At 43.8% G+C, this 25,528-nt stretch overlaps 1 protein-coding gene across 1 annotated transcript; it reads right to left on the minus strand.

Moving 5' to 3' along the window:
• Positions 1–1,360: 1,360 nt before the first annotated feature.
• WDR48 (WD repeat domain 48) lies at positions 1,361–24,551 on the minus strand. The gene is made up of 19 exons (XM_075271500.1): positions 24,474–24,551; positions 21,168–21,308; positions 17,325–17,403; positions 15,398–15,480; positions 14,847–14,976; positions 14,007–14,095; positions 12,940–13,041; positions 12,379–12,603; positions 11,038–11,112; positions 10,825–10,927; positions 10,360–10,457; positions 8,862–8,969; positions 7,270–7,366; positions 7,093–7,188; positions 6,609–6,717; positions 6,407–6,494; positions 5,155–5,231; positions 3,057–3,249; positions 1,361–2,368 (listed from the first exon to the last, which is right to left on the minus strand). Exons 1-19 carry the CDS (start codon positions 24,519–24,521, stop codon positions 2,273–2,275), a joined length of 2,037 nt encoding a protein of 678 aa, XP_075127601.1. The 5' UTR covers positions 24,522–24,551; the 3' UTR covers positions 1,361–2,272.
• Positions 24,552–25,528: the final 977 nt, after the last annotated feature.

Here is a 25,528-nt window from a genome sequence, read left to right on the forward strand (position 1 = left end):
CCCTAATTTGACATGGATCAGAGCTTTTACCAAAAAGCTAAGGGGCATTTGTGATATGGAAATATTTTCCTTTGAGACTCAGAGAATTTGGGGATGATCTTAAAACCTCTATGAAAAAAACCCATAGATCTCACAATATAAAAAATTATTAATATTCTAGCTCATTCTTGGGTGGTATGTTTATTAATGTAAGACTTGAGTGACCCATGAAAAAGGGCAAAATAGGACATGTGAATCGCCATTCATGTGTGTTATTTCTTAATACCTTTATAGTAATTGTTTTTTTGTTCTGATACAGAGCCCCAAATCTCTTGCATTGTAAGTTTAGAAGATGTAGTTCTGGCTGCCGCCACTAGTTGGTGCATAAGGGCTATCTTCATGATATTTATACTGTACATTGAACTCTATGATAACCACAGGCTTTTAAGCTCCCTCTAGTGGTGAAAGCTGGAATGTCATTTTGCAAATCTGCCTCTGCAACAGATACAGAGATCTGCAAACGGGAAACCAAAGCTCTAACCACTATAAACATATATTAAAAAATGAATCGGACATCATTTAAAAATTAAAAAAAAAAAAAAAAAAAAATCACCTTAAGAGCTAGATTCCTGAATATCACCTACGTTTAACGAAAAGTTTTACAAACCAGTCCATCTACTTCATTAAACAGCATATCATGCCATGGCCAATAAACCTGTACATAATTCTGTTGGCAAATACTGTAATCTTACATTTCCAAAGCCAGCCTACTTAAATAGGAATGATCGGCCTACTTTTTAGGTAATAAAATTTCCCCCCCCCCAAAAAAAATAAAATAAATCATCCCATTAATGCTACGAAATTCTTGGACACAGCTCTGGTTCTGCCATAAGTTATCACAACGCAGAATTTGGCTCAAGGTGTGGCATTACGTTTCATTTCCTATGATGCACAGCATCAGGAGACACACTGTGTCTGGAAACATGGCATATAGTATTCCCTATACATTGTTCCACAAGAACAGGTGCCATCGTTCACTGATGTGTAGAGAATGCTGCGGTGTATTCTGCTGATAGAACATACAAGTCCCTTAAAGTGAACCCGTCATGTCTAAAAAGGACCCGTCACCAGGTCAGGAAATCGCTATGACACACATCACCTAATGTCACCTACATCAGGGCACTGGCGATTTTGTCTATTCAAAGCAGTTCAGCCTTTCCACAGATATAAGCCTTTTTAGGATTGATGCAAATTAGGGTATACTAGCCACACGGGGGTAACACAGTGGCTTCCGTGTGTGCTGTATGTCATGCCTAGCTGATATACCTCAATTTGCATCAACACTGAAAGGCTTATATCTGTGGAATGGCTGAACAGTTTAGATACACAAAACATCAAAACGCTCAGGGTGACAGATGGGCTTTTCATACCAAGTGACGACCCCTCTTTAACATGGAGTATGATCTAGAGGCAGCAGGTAATGGAGTAAGGGGAGCTGAGCAGATTAATACATCGTTTTGTGGGAGAAGCTTCAATATAAGGGATTTTATTCCCTAAAGTCCATGGTCTTTTTATGCTTAGGAGTCCAATGGATGACCCTATTCAATGGCTGACAGGATTCAGAAAGGGGCAAACATGTCAACAATAGACTAGGACCGCCCTCTGGACTCCTAAGCATAGAAAGACCTGTGATTTCAAGGAATGCAATACAATATGAATCAGCTCATCTTGCTCTATAACCTGCTGCCCACAGATAAAGTGCATGAACAGGTTCCCTGCAAGAGCTTACCTACTCTCCAATATGGCAGCACCTACTACTGATCGTAAATTGAGGAGAAAACCCACAAAAATCTTACTGCTTGTCTGTGACAACTAAACCCCCCACTTAGAACATACTATGTTTCTTAAACCCCTCCCCCCAGCGGATTTTTTAAAATGGCTCCCAGTGGCCTAGAAGGTGCACCCTCACAAGGGGGGGTCTATGCGCTTATTTCCAAGCTGACACAAATGGTCTTGGAACAGATCAATGAAAGTATTAGAAATCTTTATCAGCGACTCTGTACATTAAAACACACAAATAACAATGGTTTGCCTATCTGTGGTCATTTTATGCTGAAACCCAAGGAACGTAAGTGGTGGGGTCATCTGTTACGGTTAGGATGACTACGGGTATATGTGAATGTCCATACTGGCTCATTTGACACCTATGTATAAGAGTTCAGTAGGGCTTCCATACAGTACTAGTTTTTAGTCCACAACGATATTGTCAGTGTAGCTGCTCCTTGGAATGCTTTCACGTCGACTTCTGGCGGTAGTGAAGGGTTAAGTCGCCACCGCTCTTCCAAATGAAATGTTTCACAGTCCGCAGGTCCATGTTAGGATCCAGAATCTGTGGGAAAAAGAAAAATGGAGGATCAATGGTTACGGAAAATAACTATCAATCATCACCTGACTACAAGATCAGAGACAAACGTCTGACTACCGAGACCCTTACCATTACTAGAATAGAGATCTGATGCCAGGCCGGCCTCCGCAATCCTTTAACCTCCGTGTCAGTGTTTGTACTGAGGCCACCAGAACCGGAGATGATCTTTGACTAAAAGTGGGGGAGGGGTTTCTGTACATATATGATGTCTGTGTGTTGTATAAGGATATACTGGAAAGCGTAACGGTGACTTCACTGTAGAAGGGTGACTGTCATAAGAATATTAGGGCTAGTTCACACGGGTAAGTTGACAGCAGATTTTGACGTGGAATCCACCTCAAAATCTGCTGCCAAAAATGGGAGCCGCGCGCTTCTTTTTTCCGCTAGCTAGTAGCGGAATAAAGAAGTGAGATGCCCTATCTTGCCACAGTTTCCGTGGCTGAATCAGATGCGGCGTCCATGGGGCGAGGCTCCGGTCCATTCATTTGGGCCTAATCCAGAGTGGAAAGCCACAACGGGATGCCAGTGCACTGCATCCCGTCATGACTAGCCGCAACAGAATATGTACACGCGCAGTTCATTTAACTCCGTGTGAACTAGCCCTTATCAGTTCTGAAGTCGCCGTGAATACAGAATAATAGAGTCTAGGTACCTGATCTTGACATAAGAGCTCAATCTTCTCTTCCGCCAGCACAGCAATGTCCTCCTCCTTCTCTTGTTCTCCTTGTTTTTCGTTATTTGAGGAACTGGTGGTCTGAGACTCTGTATCCACGTTGATAATTTTCTCGTAGACATGTTCCATAACCTTCCTGACCTGCAGCATGTCACTAGCGGACAGTCGGTCTCTGCAGATATGGAGGGGGGGGGGGGGGGGGGAGGGGCACAATATAAGCTCAGAACAAGGAAAACTTTCTCTGCATAGGACCTGTAGTATTACACATATTGTAAGCACTGCCTCCTCATTGTCATGTCCATTAGTCAAATTCCCCTGGATCCCCCGGGCGGGTACAGGTTGCAGAAACTACTAGTCTTTTCTTTGTTCCTGACTTTACTACTGATAACACTGACAGGCCAGGGTATATTTTCTTATAAGTATTTTTAGATCTATATACCTTCCCTGCTTTCCTTGGAAACCTAGAAAACTAAAGAAATAATGTAAAAAAAATCCATTGTACTATAGATATACATATATCCTATACCATGGGGTCAAGCCGATAGATGCATATTAATGAATAAAATGCCTTCATACCTAACAACTGGACACAGGATGAGGGATAACTTGCAAATGGGTGAGGATCTCCCTGTTCAGACCCCTACAGATAGGGGGATGGGGAATATCTGTCACGAACATTCTAAATGCAGCATGCACACCAGCTCACTCCGTTCAATGGGAGCACCGGAGATAACTGAGTACTGTACTGTTATCTCCAGCACTCCCATTCAGATGATTAGACCGGTGCACACACTGCACGACCACCATGCCACCACCATTCCATTTAGAATGAGGGCGGAAATACCCTGTGCTATTGATCATGGGGGTCTAAACGGTTGGACCCCTACCAATCTACACAATTGTGAGAGAAGCTGAGCTCTGTGATATATAGGGGTATATAATAGAGGGAGAGGAGCTGAGTTCTGTGATATATAGGGTTATATGATAGAGGAGAGAAGCTGAGCTCTGTGATATATAGGGTTATATGATAGAGGAGAGAAGCTGAGCTCCGTAATATATAGGGTTATATGATAGAGGAGAGAAGCTGAGCTCCGTAATATATAGGGTTATATGATAGAGGAGAGAAGCTGAGCTCTGTGATATATAGGGTTATATGATAGAGAGAGAAGCTGAGCTATGTAATATATAGGGTTATAGGATAGAGGGAGAGAAGCTGAGCTCTTTGATATATAGGGTTATATGATAGAGGAGAGAAGCTGAGCTCTGTGATATATAGGGTTATATGATAGAGAGAGAAGCTGAGCTCTGTGATATATAGGATTATATGATAGAGAGAGAAGCTGAGCTCTGTAATATATAGGGTTATATGACAGAGGAGAGAAGCTGAGCTCTGTAATATATAGGATTATATGATAGAGGAGAGAAGCTGAGCTATGTAATATATAGGGTTATATGACAGAGGATAGAAGCTGAGCTCTGTGATTTATAGGGTTATATGATAGAGGAGAGAAGCGGAATCTGTGATATATAGGGTTATATGATAGAGGAGAGAAGCTTAGCTCTTTGATATATAGGGTTATATGATAGAGGAGAGAAGCTTAGCTCTTTGATATATAGGGTTATATGATAGAGGAGAGAAGCTGAGCTCTGTGATTTATAGGGTTATATGATAGAGGAGAGAAGCTGAGCTCTGTGATATATAGGGTTATATGATAGAGGAGAGAAGCTGAGCTCTGTGATATATAGGGTTATATGATAGAGGAGAGAAGCTGAGCTCTGTGATATATAGGGTTATATGACAGAGGAGGGGAGCTGAGCTCTGTGATTTATAGGGTTATTTCATGGAGGGAAAGAAGCTGAGCTAACTTAAAGAGCAGAGAAGAATCAGAGAAGCTCTTAACAGAATCCCATTTACTTCAGTAAGAGTACTCATTAGATATCAGACAGGTATTCTTAGCTAGATTTTCCCTAAAATGATTCCCTTCCCCTATTTATAGCAGGTGAAGCTGCTGACGCTGTGTCAGGTTCTTGTAGACAGCACTAGCTATAGCAGAAGATTTCCACAAGTCATACTCACTTCTTCAGGGTTTTTGCTCCCGATGATGAATGTGGTTGGAGGTAGAATGGAATTTTATTGAATTTGGGCATATTTTTCTACAAGACAGAATTCACAGAATTACTACAGCGGAGCCTGTACAGCAATTCATTATAAGTGCATGTTATGCCTTAAAGCACATCTGTCATCCGATCCCACCGCCCCTCCCCCCCAGCTTATCTGGGGTGAGATCCGCTTTTAAGAAGTATTATGTACATAGAACTTGACTTTCGTCTGCTCTGTAAATGGCCAGGCCAGTTTGCTGATCACATGACCAGCCAGGGGACCTGTTGGTGAATTCCCTAAACACATGGGGGGGAAGGAGGCATGGCAAGGGCATTCAGGGGACAGGGCCACATCTTTTGGGCCACAAATCTGGGGTAAATGGTAGAGGAAATGTATGACATCTACAGGCTGATATACGTTTTTCCCCAGGCACATAGCCCATATATGACGAGTATTCTCTGCTATTACCAAGGCATTGAAAACTGGCATCCGCCCTACAGTTTTTATGTATTTTGTTGAATTAATTTAAAAAAAAAAGCACAAACATTTTTTTCTGCAGTGTTTTTCGTTGCATAATTAATTGAATTCTCCTCTGCAGACTTTCTGCCCCTATTATACCTATAAGGAAAAACGCCAGAGTTTCTGCAAGTATAATTGACATGCAACAATTTTTAAAAATGTAGGCGCTTTTTTAAAACACATCCTTTCCGCAGCTGATTTTTTTCTGCAATGTTCGGATGGGATTAGCCAGAATGTCATTAACATTAGTGGTAATGCGGAAAACGATGTAGCAAAAACAATGTGATTTTGCAATGTAGGGCTTTTATCCTAAAGGAGTTTTCCCATGAACATAGTTACATAGTAGATGAGGTTGGATGAAGACATCAGTCCATCAAGCTGTAACCCTACAATCCCTACAGTGTTGATCCAAGGGAAGGTAAAAAAAAACAAAAAAAAAAACATGAGGCTCATGACAATTGCCCCAATACAGGGAAAAAAAATCCCTTCCCGACATAACATAACCAATGTAGACAGTTAAAAGTTAAACCTAATCCTGGCCACGGACAGCAATAGCATAGAGCAACTTGGGACAATTAACCACCAGTCCTATAAGGACCTGGTGGGTGGTTTAGTGCCCCAAATCACCCCGACTGGTCCCCTTTAAGATATATATATATATATATATATATATATATATATATATATATATATATATGATGGTACTTACATCCACAGTAATATCAACCACCCACTGTGGAACAGTCTCATTGAGCAGCATGGATTCAGTCTCTCCACCAGAGTCTCTACAAAGTAACCTAGAATAGACAAGCAGAAAGGAATTAGGAAAACGGACATAACTTCTTATTACACCTCCTACATTCACATTATTTGGCCCTTGTATTCCACCATGACGGTAGATCTGATAATACCTGAAAAGAGTGCGGCCGCCGGCTTCTCCAAAGATGACTGGAGTATGAGGTGGTACTTGGAAGTAGCCATTGCCCTTCTGTATCCTATTCTCCTGCTCACCATTTGCCACTACACAAGAAATACACACAAGATTACTGAAAGTCTATAAGGGGAATTTATTAAATCCCATTTCACACTTATATTTGCAACCTTTTTTGCTATTTTACACAGTCTTGGCCTCGGACCCTCAGGATGCCGTGGTATATAGTGATCACAGCATCCAGGGGGTTAATCCGCCGGAATCGATGTATCTTCCGACTCTGATGGCTAGTCCTGGAGCTCGGTATTACAGCGCAACGTAATAGTACGCTGCAGAGCAGCAAGAGGTTAATGGAAGGGCTTGAAAGATTCATCACAATTTACACCAGAAAACTTGACTAACTTATTGCTGAAATCCTGATCAGCTCAGATTTATTATAATATTTCAATTATAAGGGTCCTCACCGTGATTTACTTCATTCTCCTCTTCCTCCATGGGGTTAATATGGGTTCTTGGCCAAAACTCTAGTAACGCTTGTAACAAGAGTCCCCCGAGATTCACTACAATACAAACAATTCATGTTAGCAAACACAAGTGTCCTATCCTATCAGACACGTAACCAGACATCGCTAAACGCTTACATTTTGGATCGGACCCATCTGGACTGCTGAACCCGGCGTCTTTGGCAGACACCCACGCTGCAAAGCAATCGCTCTCGTCTAAAGTGATGGTCAGCATCTGTTAAGAAGACGCACTGTCAAATGCCAAGGTTACTAACTACAAATATAATTACAATGTCGCTGAGAAAAGACAAGCCGCCGGATAAATACAAGATTTATTACCGTATCAGGTTATATGCTTCTACATTAACCCCTTAATAACTGGAGAGGTTTGGCCTAAATAGACAGATAAATGGCCAGACTATTTAGAGATTTTATTGGGATATTCTTAAAGTGTACCTAGCCAGGCAGTTATCTGCCCCTTGTGTATAAATCACTGTTAAAGGGGTTTGCCAGGATTGTTTAATTGATGACAGATTACCAATTAAAGATCTATGGGGGTCAGACACTTAAGAATCGGATCAGCTCTATGAGGAGGCATGTGCTGTTTCCGCTTCACAGGCCATGTGACATCATGTTTACTCCCACTCAAGCGAGTCGGCTGTGTTGCGAATCCAAGTACAGCCACTGCGCAAATGTACGGCTCTGTGCTTGTTACGTAGTGAATAGGGTGCTCAGTGCTCACCCCAAACCCCTTTAAGTCCAGTGATCGATGGTAGCAATCACCTGACCACAAATGTAATGCCACCATGCCAGATCTGGTAGAAACTGAGAATGGCAGTGACTTGGTTGCAAGCACTCGAACAGAAGGCCTGTGAAAGGAGAGTTAGGCGCGGTTCACATCTGCGTTCGGGGAGTCCGCTTGGGGACCCCCCTGAACGGAATACCGAACGCAATGACAAGCGGTGAGCAATGAAAACACACAGACCCCATAGACTATAATGAGGTCCATGTGTTTTCCACGCGGTGTCCACATAGAACATGCAGAGAGAAAAGTACTTCATGAACTACTTTCCTCTGCATGACTTGTGCGGACACTATGGGTGAAACATCCAAGCTCGTCCTGCCCACCCCATTACTGACATCAGTATGGACGTGTCATCCATTCAAAGGCCCGGTAGTGCCGCTACTCTGCAAATGTAACAACAGTGGACATGGTAAGTTTAGCAGACAACACAGACGAGAGCATGGGAACGGCAGCAAAGGGTGACAATAAGCATTTCACGGTTTTGCAACATGTTTTATGTGCACTGTGTACAAAGATTTTCATATTGGTCCAGAAACCCCCTTTAACATGTCTTAGTCACACGTCAGGAGTTTGACTGCGGAGACCATATACTGGATTATAAGTGATATGCTGGACATATAGAATTCTCTGGAAGTAACATGGGTGACACGGGCAATAAAACGCAATTTTACGTTTTGCCCAGCATTAGCCTTTAAACAAGCCACGCAGCTTGTTATGAGAATTGGTTAAAGGGAAGAAAACCGAAGTGTCAATTGTATCCTTATAATCCCCATTACTAAAGTTCAGGTCTGTAAGCCAGGGATGTGGGAGACAACTGCATGTATGTGAAAGAAACAGGGAACTAAGGAATGTCAGCGTACCTCGGACTGGCAAATAGTTAAAGGGGAAGGAACAGTGAAAGTGATATAAAAAATAAAACACCTACCCCTGTTTTCAGGTCAACAGAGAACCAGTTTGGAACATAAACCATCTTAAATCTTTTTTTAATCTCTTCTTCAAAATCCACTTTTCCCAAATCTTCAACTTTACAAGCCTGTAAGTCATACAGATGTGAGTGCACATGACCGAACGCAACTGACCGCACATGAGAACGGTTTTATCTAATCCCTTGTACCGCTGTGGCAGATTACATGGACGACTTTATCACAGATTACTTAGACAGGATCTGTCATCCCACCTGACACGTCTGTTTCAGTAAACACTTGTATTCCCCATGAAGTAATTCTGGAGTATCTTATCCTATAATTCTGTATTGTGGTGCTCCTCTGTTATTCCTCCTAGAAATCCATGAATAAACTAACAAGTGGGTGTTACCATTGCTCTGGTCAAGAAGGTATTAGTGATACTGGCAGCACTGACTGGATACACCCCTAACTGGTAACAACCAGATGTCAATTTATTCATACATTTCCCAGAAGAATAATAGAGGAACAGAACGCTGCTATAAGACAGAAGAGTTTACTAAAATGGATCTTCCAGGATATATGAGGGTTCGCCTTTAAGCACATATTAAGGTAGGATAATAGGAATATAGTTACCATGAACTGACCCATGTTTTAGGTTAAAGGGAACCTTTCACCACTTGGGGCACATGCGGTTTTATATACCACTAGAAAGCCGACAGTGCGCTGAATTCGGCTTTCACATTCTGTGCCCCCGGTGAAGAGCTATCAGTGCCGGTACCGTAGCTCTTCACTGTCAGAAGGGTGTTTCTGACAGTCTGTCAGGTCTGCCCTTCCTAACAGTAGCCTATAGCGCTGTACTGTGAGAGCAGTGAGGAGGCGCTATAGACGCTACTGTGAGGAAGGGCGTTCCAGACTGACTGTCAGAAACGCCCTTCTGACGGTCAAGAGCTACGGTACCAGCACCGATAGCTCTTCACTGGGGGCACAGAACATGAAAGACTAATTCGGTGCACTGTCGGCTTTCTAGCGGTATATAAAACCGCATGTGCCCCAAGTGGTGAAATGTCCTCTGAGTATATTTTAGAAATTTGGGACTGACTTTTACCAATTCTTTAGGCTTTTTTCTAGCAATGACTTTATTTATACAGACGGGATTTCAAAAGAAGATAATACCTCAATAGATAACACCCACAGTGACCCATCATTATATAACAATAGATGATGTCACAACTTATCTAGTCTCCTCCCTGCACAGAACACTGATAAAAAGCTCTCTCATGGATCTCAATGAGTTAACTCGAGACTACTGTTGCCATGACTATGCTGTAAAGCACAACACTAAATGCTGTTAATGCAAATAATGATTGAAATCTATACCAGCCCCTAGTTGTTGTACATTTCAGCTTTGATACACTGTAGCAACACTAGTCTCTGATATCGCTGAATTGGACTGACTTGTCTATGGGTGTATGAGTGTAGTAAGTCATTCCAGATACAGTGAAGATACACAGTATTTACCTTCAGCACATCCCAATATGCCACGTTGTTATTTGTGTCTTTGGTTAGTATGTGCCTCTTGTCATTCAGTATATTACACTGAATAATGCTTGCACCCCCTGCACAGACAAGAACATTCAGTGTCACATCATTGGTTTCTTATGGATTCTACATCTCCCTACAGATAGATACAACATTACACTAAATTGTGTCATACACTATATAGACAGGCTAGAAGTGAAATACTACTAATACAATACAGTCACGATTTATACAATCCTACTAGAAGACATTATGCCATATAAATAAGCTACTGATAGGAGACGGAGGGAATTTTCTTGAGGTTAAAGGAAATGACTGGCTACATCTCCAACCTAAAAAAATAATCTGCATGTTGGTGAATCTGGAAACGATTCCCATCTGTAGTAATGTAATCTGCCAGTTTAGATGTCAGGCACCCTATATGCAATAAATGGTTAGGTTTACCTTTAATAACTTGGTCAGGCTGTGAGCAGAACGGACTCATTGGTGTAGTACAGTCATTCTCATAATCTCCTGAGGATCTGAAGTTCATGATACCTTTTATAGGCTAAAAGAAAACTACGTCAGAATTAACCCTCTGAGAGGGTGGGGGAGGGGGGTTTGAAGCACTTTTATACGGATATCACAAACTCATGGAAGCAACAAGCTGACTCTTACCCATTTATTTACCGACGACTTGGTTGTTGCAACCCAAAGAGCGACCGGAGGATCCACAGACCTATCGAGCTCCATCTAGAAAGACAGACGGTTTAATATTTATATCACACAATCCACTGCAAGACTCCTGCATCTAGACCTCACTGAAGAGATTTCTTAGACCGCCCATGCATCTATCCATCACAAAAGCAGAACTAAGCTTTTCAGAGCCCAGAGTATAAGGACTGGAGGCTCAGGGCTGGTGATCAAACATAAAAAACAAAACCGTGTCACTCTCCTCACCCGGGCTGCAATGTGACTCTCTGTTCTTTTCAGGTCTTCTGACTCAAGTCATCAATAGCTGAGATTGGACCTCAGCGATCACATCGCATAGACGCAAGCATTGTCAAGTGACTGCTGAGGCCAATCATGGAGCCCAGGAGAGGTCAATAACACGGTGTCACAGTTTTTTCTGCTTGCTCACCTCCCCTGGGCCTCCACTTATACTCTGGGGGGGAATGAAGAGACCCCACAATATAATAGTAGTTTTAGTTCAGACGTGTTTGTTTAGGAATCAGTGGTGCCAATTTCTATCTAATAGGACACAGGACTATTAGGACACTTCTAGGCAGGAGTGTCACAGTCTTGTGGTGGTTATTGTTGTGTTCATGTATCTAAACCCATAGAAGGGCAAGTTCACAACAAGCTTTAATAACCTGCTTTTGGCATATTTGACAGATAGGCCAAAAAATGAATGCCAATGGTTCAATATAAAAGAAGAGATCTGTCGCTGTCCTTTTTTGGTCAGGTACAATATATCTGCTAAACAGATGATAAAAATGTGCTATGAACATACGGGTATGGAAGCTCTTACACTTTTCTATTAGTAGCCGTAAAAGATACATGGGAAAGGTGTCCACAGATTGGACAAGACGGGCAGGGACATAGGGTGCCATTAGAGCTCATAGGAGGCGGCAGCTGTTATTCTCCCCTACAGTACATGGCGCTTCAATGTCTAGGTCCTGCAAGGTAATACATATGGGCAGGGCACCCGCTGAGACTTTCCAGTTTTGTCAATTTTACCTCATGGCAGATGTGACAGAGAGAAATCCATTTTTTTCCCTATCAGTATGTCTTTCTGTAGAATGGGAGGAAATCCACGCAAACACAGAAAGAACATACAAACTCTTTGCAGATGTTGTTCCTGGCGGGATTCGAACCCAGGACTCCAGTGTTAACCACTGAGCCAAACCTCCCTTAAAGAGGACATTTCCTTTAAGGTGTTAATAATTAAAGACACTTTAAGGCTTAATAAAGATACTTTTCCCCCCTGACACAGAACATCTAGATTTACATTTTCACCTTTAAAACTGGTGCCTTTTCTTCACAGATGAGCAACCTCATATCCGGATTCCTCAGATCCGTGCAGTAGATCTTCCTGTCTCTCCCTCCAGAGTACACATGGGTGAAGCCTTCATTTACCTGGAGTGCCCAGACCCCTTCATCATGGACCCTATAGGTAGCTATACACCGCTGCTGCCCTAGAGACCACAAGCGGATTGTTCCATCTGAACTGCCTGAAAGACACTAAAGATATAAGGTCATTAGGTAAAGATACAAGGTCATCAGAAAACTCAAACCCTTAAAAAGGAAGAATTCAGACTTTACAAAACATTTTTTGGAGGGTGGACCCGCACAGATGATAAAGCTATGGCGATATTCTATGACTCCACAAATGGGAATACACCTTTAAAAAATCTGCAGACAGCAGAGAAGGAACACATTTCTAGAGTTCCCTTCTATATGTACCTTTATAGATCACCCAATGTAATATTACATTTAGAAGACATTTTCCAACTTCCTGTAATAACCATTGAAAAAACACAGACCAATACGATGTAAACCCAGTGTGACTCCCCTTACCTGTGTGCCATCTCTGTTTAACAGCAAGGCTTTTACATTGTCAGTATGTCCTTTCAATTTCATCAGCTTTGCGCATGTTCTGGGATCCCAGACTCGCAGCACCTACAAAGCAGAAGGAATATTTATAGGGAAATCTGTAAAATCCGTCAATAGTTTACCTGAAGAAGTATCAATTTGTGGCTTGAAATGGTAAGACACATAGCAAAGAGAACGGTTTTCACACCTGAAAAGTTTAATCCCCTCTTCTGGTTCATTGTAGGACCAAAAGATCAGATTAAACATTATAAGAGATCCATCTAATAATGGTTAAGAATGAATCGTGCAAGACGCACTGAAGGAACGCCAATTTAAGCGTAGCCTAACCAAGCCAAGACGATATCAGAGCAAGACGGTTTCTGCTGACCAGGATGGGTTATTTCTTATGATATACATAGTTAATAATATTCAATGGACCCATTGCTGAGTAATGGACATTAAGGCTGTGGAAACGCAGCTTTATTTGCTGCAGATTTTGCTTTGGTTTTTTTTTGAGCCAAAGCCAGGAGTAGATTGAGGACAAGGCAGAAATAAGAACTTCCTATATATTTCCCATTCCTTTTGAAGCCATTCTTGGCTTTGGCTCAAAAAAACGCAGCAAAATCTGCAACATAAAAAGCGGCTTCTCCGCAACGTGGGGTCGTAGCCTCAAGGGGCGTTCCAGGATTTGGATACTGATGACCTAATGTTAAGAGAGGTCAATAATATCAGATGGGAGAAGTCTGATATCACCACCAATCTGCTGATAGCAGGAGCCGGGATACCAGTAGACATATTGTACAAAGGTAGAATTACAAAGATTGGGTAATGAGGAGAGTGAATGGGAGCTGAGCTGCAGTGTCCTGCTATCTGCTTCCAGCTCCATACACTGTCTTGTTGCCCCTGACAGTGACATCAGCTGATCGGTAGTGTGCCGGGGGTTGGTCTTCCACCAATCTGGATAAGGAAAAGTCATCAATAGCAAAAGCCTGGAAATCTTTAATTGTAGACAGGTAAAAAAAGGAGCATATAAAAAGGCAGCTCAGTGTTACCTTCTCAGTAGAGCCAGAAACTATAACAGTCCCCATCTGGTTCATGGCCAGGCTGTATATAGAGTCTTTGTTTCCACTCAGGGATGAAGCTGGTGAAGACAGACACTGGTTAACTAAATAATATCTTACAATGGCAACCAAGAGATATGGGCAAACCTATCGAAACCTAATATTAACAATCAGAAGGCAGCGCAAACATCATTAAAGGGAATATATCACCCCCCAAAAAATGACACCCAATTTAAAGGGGTTATCCAGGTAGTAATAAAGCTTACCAGTGTATTTCCTGTACTTGTACTAGTATACGCACACCAGTGCCCTGGAGGTAAGTTTATTTCTTTTGCAGAAGTTCCTGTTTCTTCTGCTTCCACTCCAGGTCGTGTGACTGTTCTGGCCTCCCCAGCTGTCCTCTGACAAGTAATAAACAGGGCTCCGGGGTATAGATTAGTAATAAAAGCTTAACCATTGCAGGGAATACACAGGATAGCTTGATTACTCCCAGGAGAACCCCTATAAAGGAGCTGCCCCTCAGATTCTCTTCCAAGGTGTCCATCTTATGTATGCAGTGGTGGTGAGAAGTCGCTTCTAGAATACGACCTGTACATTAGCAGGAATCACTGCACCGCCTGGGTATAAGTGGGAACCGGGGTCACATGTGATCACCCATACTAACTAAAGAACCGCAGGGGCACAATATGTATGGATTAACAATATCTACACAGAGGAGCATTGTTACTGAAGTCAATGAAAAACTTTTGTTTTGTGTGAATTAGAAAATGAATATTAATTTGTTGGACATCCCCTTTAACACGCAGGTTACCGTAAAGCCGTATTACTCACTAGTGACCGTGTTGTTGGATGCAGTCAGTGCAGTGAGAGTATTTACATCCCAGAGGAATATCTGTCGGTCCAGGCCTGCAGATGCCACTAATTCTTTGTCTTTTGCATATGCTAAGGCTTTCACATAGTCCTAGGGGTAGAAGACACAGACAAGTATGTTATTAACCAGCAAGAATTGGTATGAAGACTTGGGCAAGCTTAGCAGGCTAGATCCCAAATACTTGCCAGGAATGGGACGGCCTCTATTGTACTTGTCAACTAATTTGCAAAAACTAGTCTGCCAAGGCAGACAAAGGTATCCGTGGACTCCTGTGCAAGTGCTCTACCAAATGGTATGGATAGGTTATTAGCATAAATTGACTTTTTTGGAACATTTTTGAGAGTCTTTTTGATCATTTTATGCTAAGATTTCTGGAGCTTTTACTGTAGTGTAGAGGACAGAGGGCAATACCCAAGAAGTGGGCCTGCAAAAGAAGTGAGCTATAGCATACTATACTGAGTAGATAGGAGATACCTGCCCAAGGAAAAGGCAAAAGTCTGACTTTATTTACCTTGTGTGTTCTCAAGGTTGACATGCAAAACCCCTTGTGTGCGTTCCATACTTTGACAGTGGTATCAGAAGAAGCCGATATTACTGCAGAATACAGAAAAGCGGAGATTACCAAACCTGTATAACATCAAAAATATGATACCTTCAAGGCAAACATACATGTGGTAAGATCTAGGAGGAGTATATTATCCTGCTGCCAAAGGATCATAATATCCGATAATATCCACAATCCGCTGCCTGGGTAGAGCAAGACCATGTTCACACACAGCATATTTGTTGAAAGACAGTCAGTATAATTATGTGAATTTGGTTTTACAGAACAATTGGGAGAAATACAAAATGTAAAACCTTATTATTGTTTTTTTGTATTGCACTGCAGATTATAGGTAGTAACCAGAAAATATCCTACACGTGTGAACGTGGCCTAAGAGGTCATATACACATATCAGGATTACCACATCAACAAATAAGTTACTGAAATGCAGAAGCAAGAGCCCCCTATATACAGTACTAGGCAACAGCAGCCAAATACTGTCACATCCTAGACTGCGGCACTACAGAGTATACAGAGGAGCACACTGCACAGAGTACAGAGGAGCAGACTGCACAGAGTACAGAGGAGCAGACTGCACAGAGTACAGAGGAGCAGACTGCACAGAGTACAGAGGAGCAGACTGCACAGAGTACAGAGGAGCAGACTGCACAGAGTACAGAGGAGCAGACTGCACAGAGTACAGAGGAGCAGACTGCACAGAGTACAGAGGAGCAGACTGCACAGAGTACAGAGGAGCAGACTGCACAGAGTACAGAGGAGCAGACTGCACAGAGTACAGAGGAGCAGACTGCACAGAGTACAGAGGAGCACACTGCACAGAGTACAGAGGAGCACACTGCACAGAGTACAGAGGAGCACACTGCACAGAGTACAGAGGAGCACACTGCACAGAGTACAGAGGAGCACACTGCACAGAGTACAGAGGAGCACACTGCACAGAGTACAGAGGAGCACACTGCACAGAGTACAGAGGAGCACACTGCACAGAGTACAGAGGAGCACACTGCACAGAGTACAGAGGAGCACACTGCACAGAGTACAGAGGAGCACACTGCACAGAGTACAGAGGAGCACACTGCACAGAGTACAGAGGAGCACACTGCACAGAGTACAGAGGAGCACACTGCACAGAGTACAGAGGAGCACACTGCACAGAGTACAGAGGAGCACACTGCACAGAGTACAGAGGAGCACACTGCACAGAGTACAGAGGAGCACACTGCACAGAGTACAGAGGAGCACACTGCACAGAGTACAGAGGAGCACACTGCACAGAGTACAGAGGAGCACACTGCACAGAGTACAGAGGAGCACACTGCACAGAGTACAGAGGAGCACACTGCACAGAGTACAGAGGAGCACACTGCACAGAGTACAGAGGAGCACACTGCACAGAGTACAGAGGAGCACACTGCACAGAGTACAGAGGAGCACACATCCAGGGAATTTCATGGAAGACCTCTGTGCAATGCCAAAGACAACATTTTGCTCTACTGGCTATGTAACACATTATTGGATGTGCTTGTTTAGGCTGCCTTCACACGGAGTAACGCCGGGCTTGTAAAAATCCTCATTCACAGCCGTACACGCGAGCGCTGTGGAAGGCTCCCGAACACTTCCCATTCACTTCAATGGGAGCGCTCATAACGCCGGCTTTACCAGCGCTCCCATTGAAGTGAATGGGAAGTGTTCGGGAGCTGTCCGCAGCGCTTGCGTGTACGGCTGTGAATGAGGATGTTTACAAGCCCGGCATAACTCCGTGTGAAGGCAGCCTTATTCAGTTTTCTCTGCTTTAGTGCAGAAATCACTTCTTATTTCACTAGTCCTCACTCCTTCTGGTATTGCTTGTGCTTGACCAGCAGAACATACTTACATGTCTTTCCATTACAGCACAGCACTATATCGTTCACCCAGTCTGTATGGTGCTCCATTGATGCTATGTACGGGTCTTGCTGGAATAAACAAGAGGAAAGAAGAGCATTATTCATATCAATCAGACCTGCTGTGAGGACTGGAAGAGTAAAGAGAGTCTGTCACCAGGACCCAGATAGATAGGTCAGGCTCAGCTTTATGGCGTCTGTCATATAGAATAGATATTGTACTAATCTTTACAGGTTGTTGCAGGTATGGTGATACTAACTGTATGTGGGGTTTTTCTTCTTCTTTTTTAATTTTTTTTCTGTAATACGACTGTGGACCCCTGAGTCCATCTGATGCGACAGGGAAAAGGGAATAAAATAATTTTCCCATCCCTGCACACCGTCAGCTGCTCATGTCCTCCTATACACTGGTTAAAGTGGGAGTACGAGTTCATGCAGCCCTGCTTTAACCAGACAGATGTCTAAATTTACATGGGCTACAGACAAGAATCTTGGTTTTAAGACAAGATCGCGGCTCTAGCCTCTGTGACTTCGTAGTTAGAACTGTAAAGGGCTAGTTCACACGGCCATAGATGAGGCGGATTATGGCGCGTAATCCATGTCATAATCTGCCCCTTCACAATGGAGGTCTATGGAGACCGCCAGGCTACTTTTTTCCGGGAGCAGCATGTTGCCGCTCACGGAAAAAAGAATAGACATGCCCTTTCTTCAGGAGGATTCTGCGGTACATTGAGCCACAGCGTCCACCTGGTGGGAGCAACCTCCGGAGTCGCCCATTCATTTGAGCCTACTCCGGAGGGGGAAGCCACGGCTCCCCATGTCACTCTCGGTGCCAAAATCCGCCTATACGCTCCCCGTGTGAACTAGCCCTTAAAGTTACAGTGTTCCTGACTGTAATGCATTTGGCTCAAGCCTCAAGCGGGTCACGAGCAAAATTGTAGGTTTTAAAGGGCTTGTTACCTCTATAATTAAAGAGGACCTTTCACCGATTTGGGCACAGGCAGTTCTATATACTGCAGGAAAGCCGACAGTGCGCTGAGTTCAGCGCACTGTCTGCTTTCCCGATCTGTGTCCCGGGTAAAGCGCTATCGGTCCCGGTCCCGTAGCTCTTTACAGTCAGAAGGGCGTTCCTGACACTCTGTCAAGTACGTCCTTCTGCACAGCAGCGCCTATCGCGCTGTGCTGTGTGAGCGGGGAGGAACGCCCCCTCCCCTCCTGATAATATTCATCTATGGACGAGCACTGTGAGCAGAGGGAGGGGGCGTTCCTCCCCGCTCCATAGTACAGCGCGATAGGCGCTGCTGTGCAGAAGGACGTTCCTGACTGACTGTCAAGAATGCCCTTCTGACTGTAAAGAGCTATGGTACCGGGACCGATAGCACTTTACCCGGGGTACAGATCGGGAAAGCTGATAGTGCGCTGAATTCAGCGGACTGTTTGCTTTCCAGCAGTATATAGAACTGCCTGTGCCCAAATCTGATGAAAGGTCCTCTTTAAACAGATATAAAGCCGGGGACCATCTAGATGGTAGATTATAATTCAGCAGCATAAATGGGGTTTAGTACATGGACAGGAGGTCAGTTTCTGTGGCAGATTATTATTGTTCAGCACACGTGTGACATTTTGCTGCTTTTGTAAACTTCTTTCCATCCGTAGTTAAACCGGCATCTTATGTGAAGGTCCCCCTCACACTCCTCAAAACCTAAAAATATACATGTGACTATAGCTGGTACCCAACATCTAATTACAGAGTCCCATAAAGCTGTTATATAGGGACGTGCCTACTAGGTCCTCATAATGTACAACAGTTATAACTGTTCATGGTAGGCTATGTACACTGTACTATTATGGCTCCCATCCAGGGACATAGACTCACTGCTCCGACTTATAATAGAGTCCTTCAGATTCTGGTGAAGTGTCCATCATTGTGACAGAGAAATAAGTGATGCATAATTGTACTAGTTATTCCCTATAAAATATGATAGAAACCTGTGAATGAAGCCTCGACACAGATGTGAACTAAGCCCTATATGCAGCAGGCACTGGGGGTCTCTGTTATACAAAAAAAAGAATTAAGTGGTTGTCAGGGTAATATATATATATTTTTCAATGTAGATTGTGAGTACCATATAGGGACCACAATGTACATTACATGTATATATATATATATATATATATATATATATATATATATATATATATATTTTTTTTTTTCCCTATCAGTGTGTCTTTGTAGAAAGGGAGGAAATCCACGCAAACACGGGAAGAACATACAAACTCCTTGCAGATGTTGTTCCTGGCGGGATCCGAACCCAGGACTCCAGCGCTGCAAGGCTGCAGTGCTAACCACTGAGCTACCGTGTTGCCCTGAGGCAGGATAATATTTGTAAGCAAGGGGGCAGAATGAGTTAAAGGGGTTATCCGGTTTCTATGATTAATGGCTTATCCTTAGAATAGGCCATCAATATTAGAGTTGCAGAATTCCAACACCCCGGACCCCACAGATCACCGGTACTGAGGCAGCACAGGAGCGTCTTGCGGCTCACTGACCATACAAACTGTAGCGACGAATGTAGGTCCTCCAGTGCTGCCGCATAGATTTCAATAGGACAGTGCCTAGACTCTGTGACTACAGTTTGTATGGCAAGTGACCACTGTGATTCTCCTGCACTGCCTCTGTATGGGCGATCTGCTGGGGTCCCAGGTGTAGGACACCTGTGGATCTAATATCGATGGTCTGTCCTAAGATAGGCCATCAATCATAGAAACCAGGTAAACCCTTTAAGGCCGGGGCCCCACAGGACGTAAACACCGCGATTTGCCTGCAGTGGAGACGCTGCAGGAAAAATCACAGCATTTTACAGTGCAAGCAAAGGGGATGGGATTCATGCGAATCATATTCCCACTTTGCGGAAAAAAAAGCAGTGCGGACACACTGCGATTTGCAAAGCCATTGCGGCTTTGCAAATCGCAGCATGTCAATTATATCTACGTAAACGCCGGTGGCTTTCCTGTAGATATAATGGGAAGAGAAAGTCTGCAGAGGAAAACTCTGTGAACTTTGTCTTCAAAGCACTGCGGAAATAACCGCAATGTGTTCACGCAGCGGTTCTTCCCGCTGCGCTTTATCACTGCGTTTACGGCCTGTGGGGCCTTAGCCTAAAGAAGCTTCTGGAATCCAAAAATTTTACGCAACTAGCAGGGGAAAGGGGTGGTAATAAATATGCACAGGTACTTACCTATGTCCCTGCACTGGGATGACCATCACCGCTGCCAGTATACAGCTGAGAGCAGTGACTGTCTGCAGTGGTGTAGGCGACATGACGTCACCTCTGCAGCCACACGGAGCAGTGAAGGTGATGGCCATCTGAGAGCAGGACGCAGGTAAGTATCAGTGCAAAGTAATATCAGCATTACTCACCTCACCAGTTCCTGTTAACCCCACCACTTCCAATCTAATGCTTCCTGGGCTCTTATTGTACACACACCAGAAATGAGAGGGCATCTTCTGAGAAGGTCCAAGAAGAAGAGACCCAAATGGTCCCAAGAAGCCCCAATGGCTGGAGATCGATGAGGTGAAGATTTTTTTTATTTTTTTTTTACAGAAAAACAAAACTAACCTGCCGGACAATTCTTTTACCTCTGCAAATCCAATACTTTGTGGTCAGTGAATTCTGTCCAAATTTTTTGGTCAAAGGAAGACAAGTAAAATAGCCATACCCTGAAAATACCTGCCATCTCCCTATATCTCAGCTTCCCATACTAAGTGAGACATTAGGGATAACCTCAGCTGTCGTGCCCATGGTTAGGCTTTATATCTGGACTTCGTCATGTACCTTGTGCTGATTGACGCTCCATATTCTGATTATTGAGTCTCGTCCAGCTGTGAAGAGTCTGTTCAGTGCAGGATCCAGTTGCAGGGCGTTCACCCCATTGCGATTGTATTTCTCCACTTCATCCCGAATTACATAGGAAACCTGTGAAGGATGGGGGTGCACTGTTACTCTTTAGCCAATGAACATACAATCTTGACTATATACACTGTGTAGGTGTAGATAGATAGATAGATAGATAGATAGATAGATAGATAGATAGATAGATAGATAATCTGTAGGAAACCTGTCTACAATCACATCCTGGATCAATTATACAGAACTAAGGTCTAGGTTAAAAAAACTGTCCAATGCTTGCTCAGCTCTCTCTCCAGTATTCTGCATTCAAAGCGACACGGGCTGTCCGACCATCTGCTTGATTCAAAACAGAGCAAAACACCCCAGGTCTTGAGATCCATGGGGGTTCCAGCCTTGGGACATCCACAAATCAGCAAATTACCCCCAATCCTGTAGGTAATGGGTAACTTGGTTTGGCTGGACAACCCCTTTACATGGTGTCATCCAAAGTAGGAAGTCTTAGAGTGGTCTGTATGCAGCAGCTCAAGGAATCTGTATACATTAGACAGCTGTCAATACATGTTGAGGTTTCAGCTGTCGGACTCTCCCGGGGATAAGCATCAGAGGAGTGTGGCACTGCTTATCTGTCTCTGCCCATTGAGCAAGCTTGCCAAGTGGCAAAGTAACTCTCCTCTAGTGCATCGATATGTTTGACCCTTTACCAGGGTTTGCAAAATGACATGCAAGCCAAACCAGAATATTCTCCATAACATAGCCTGCAAACTCAAACAGCAATGTGCAAGGGATATTTAGATAAAAAGGTGTCAGCAGACTGATGGTATGTGTATGGGCTGCTACAAGGGGTTGTCCAGGGAGTTTAGATTAATTTACCAGCAGACCCTTGATGATGGACCTGGAGGTTTCGGCATTACCTGTACGGTCACAACACTGGTTCTGATCGCATAACCTGGGGTTTGGAACCAAGTAGTAACCCCAGGTCCACCGGATCAGGTAAGTTAATCTAAACTCCCTAGAAAACCCCTTTTACCCTGGCACAGCCTCTGTACTAGGGCCATGTAGTTCGAGTCATGGAGTCACTAAGCCAGTTTTACTGACCCCCAAAATAAATGAATTATTTGCATGATATAATACAATTATTAATATTGTACAATTAATTAAAAGTCTAGTTTATTTTTTTTTTTGCATATTTACTTTCTTAGGAATGCAATCACTAGTTTTCTTCCGGAATTAGATAATTTTTACCGCTTCTGTATGGCCGTGACTGTTGGCCGTATATGAAGAAGTTGGAGTAAGGCTGTGGAAAAATAAAAGTCGGTGGTTTGGCCTCCGGGGATCTCAGCTGCAAAAATAGCGTCTATGGGTTAATATTACAAATCTTCAGTGAGATTCGCCTCTTGGATAAATTCTCTCTATAATATGGCTTTAACACTTCCTCATATAAGGACTAAGAGTGGTTTCATCAGACTTAACGCTTCACATACATTTACTGCTAAGGTTGGCCACGACGCACTATCCTAGCATTAACAGCTGATCGGCCTGGGTTCTGGGATCTGGATCCACAGTGAGCTGAGCAGCAGGAGACGACAGACCCTTTAAGATTTCTATTCAGCTGTTTCTTACTCAGAACTGCACATTACTGATTTACTACGACCTTATGCACCCAGTAAAGAATTTTTATAGACATCAACCAAAAACATCCCAAAAAGCATCCTGTAAATTTTCAAGCAGACATATTGTGGATTATATTCACTTCTTCCTTCATCATTTCCAAGAGCTAAAACATCCTTAGCCCCAAGGGTATAGTCACAAAGCTTATTTTAACACATTTCGGTGTCAGAATCAGCATGACAACAACTGAATTCAATGGGAATTTCAATGGTAATCCGCAAAATAGTTTCTTATGATAGAAAAACAAAGAGTGTCTTGGCCTATCTTGGCTTAGCATCACACCTTAAGGTCCCACTGACATCTACAAGAAGCAGAGAAAAATCCATTTAATGCGGCTCAATCTAAGTCAATATCTGCGTGAAACCGCAATGATCCTGCAGGCGATTTCTGTATAGAATCAGCATCAGATTCTCTACCACAGAGTTCATCCCTGTAGACATTAAAGAAGACCTTGGAAACATATGGTTTTATATACCGCTAGAAAGCCAACAGTGCGCAAAATTCAGCGCGCTGTCGGCTTTCCCGTTATGTGCCCTTGCCGCTGCTTACGGGACAGGTTAGCTATTCCGTTATCCCAGAAAGCTGGGTCACCTCCTTAAAGTGGACCTTTCTTGTCCTCGGGAACATACAGTTTAATATAGCACTAGAAAGCTGACAGTGCGCTGAATTGATGGCACTCTTGGTTTTCCCACTATGTGCCCCGGGTGAAGAGATATCGGTAACTGCACCGATATCTCTTGCCCCAGGGCACATAGCGGGAATGCCGACAATGCAATGAATTTAGCGCACTGTCGGCTTTCTAGCAGTATATAAAACCGTATGTTCCCGAGGACATGAAAGTTCCTCTTTAAGGAGGTGACCCAGCTTTCTGGGATAACGGAATAGCTAACCTGTCTGGTAAGCAGTGACAAGAACGTAAAGGCAGACCCTAGAAAATCTGACAAGTTCTCCATAACAATCCCTACATGGGTTGTCACAAAGCTTTCCAAGGAACTGAATTTTCTAATGAACACTTATGATATGGGAGCCAAAACACCATCAACTTCCTTAATAAGGGGGTGCAGGTGTTACAAGCAGAGCCCTGATATGTGACCTTGACACCTTCCATCAGCCTGAATTAATGCATTTTGACAATTTCTAACACCCCCCCATCACATCAATGGAAGCATCCAACAGGTCAAAATAAAATACACCAGACCCTAATAGGAAAAACCATTTTAGTAATGAGGGGGGGTGTGCTTCAATGTAGGAAAGTTCCACGTGACTACTATGTAATGGTGGGACCTCACATAGGTGATCACTGCAGCGGCTCAGGGTCACGTGATGTAGCCCACTATAGGTAGCTAGAGGTGGTGGGCAGCTAGATACACCTGGGAGATGGTCCTGTACCCGCAGCTGGCTGTGGACGGGTGCCTTCCTGGGGTGCTGACAGCCCCGCCCCATCTCCTCCAGTCCCCGGACACTGCGGATCAGCCAAACAACAAGGGAGACCCCTATTTCAAGAGAGCACCCCCCAATCACCCGTCACCATGGCAGGGATCACGTCCCCGCTACCTGTCATACCTGAACTTTCCTCCGCCCCGCCGTGTTCTGCCTGTGATGAGCTGCCATCTTGCATGTTGACACTCTGTCGTCACTTCCCAAATCCTAACACTTCCGCCCTTACCCGAAGGACATGGTCATACGCCCTCATTACGGTCAACTACAACTTCCGCCCAAACGAGGCCAAAACCTCTTCTTCCGCCCTTAGTGACGTGACGTCATTTCCTCACGACGTAGTTAACTAGTTCAGCGCTGCACTTATGTTACACGTTCTGGTGGCAGAAAACGGGGTCGTCTAATGTTAGGGAGTCGCTAGGGTTTTATTAGGGGCAGCCATTGGCTTGTCGTGTTATGAATCAGCTATATATTTTTTTTTGACTTACGAAAATTATATAAAAATTTTTCAAAGACCAATGCCAGTTCTTACACATATAATTTTGCGGTACATATATAAGCTTTTAATTTTTTTGAACGCCTTTTATTATGACAAGCCCCTTTAAATTTAGGGATTCACTCTGAAAAATCTATTATTCATTCCTTAAAGTAAATAATTAGTATGTAATAGCAGGAGCCCCACTCTGGAATCACAGGGACAGGGGGCCATGACTGCCCCATTATAGTAGATGGAGCGGTGGCTCAGCATGAACACCCCTATTCACATGGGACACTCAAGGACGTGTTACCCCTGTGCTCCGAGCACGGCACCGTCATATCCAGTATCTGACTGGGCCGACCACCTGGAGGCGCTGCACAGAAAGGGGCACAGCAGACTCTACCTGCTCAGGAGGATGAGGGCCGCTGGAGTCCAGGGGCCACTTCTTAGGGCCTTTTTGAACTCTGTGATTGCTTCAGCCATCTTCTTTGGAGTGGCCTGCTGGGGGAGTAGCATACCAGCCAGGGACAGAAATAGACTTGACAGGCTGATCAGAAGGGCCAGCTCTGTCCTGGGGAGCCCCCTGGACCCAGTACAGGTGGTGTGTGACATGTATGAGACCTTGAGACGGTAAGTGACTGTCTGCTTTACCCCAAGTGTGAGAAGGAGCGCTATGGCAAGTCCTTCCTTCCAACCGCGATCA

Source organism: Leptodactylus fuscus, chromosome 4 (assembly GCF_031893055.1).
Source record: "Leptodactylus fuscus isolate aLepFus1 chromosome 4, aLepFus1.hap2, whole genome shotgun sequence".
Taxonomy (NCBI): domain Eukaryota; kingdom Metazoa; phylum Chordata; class Amphibia; order Anura; family Leptodactylidae; genus Leptodactylus; species Leptodactylus fuscus.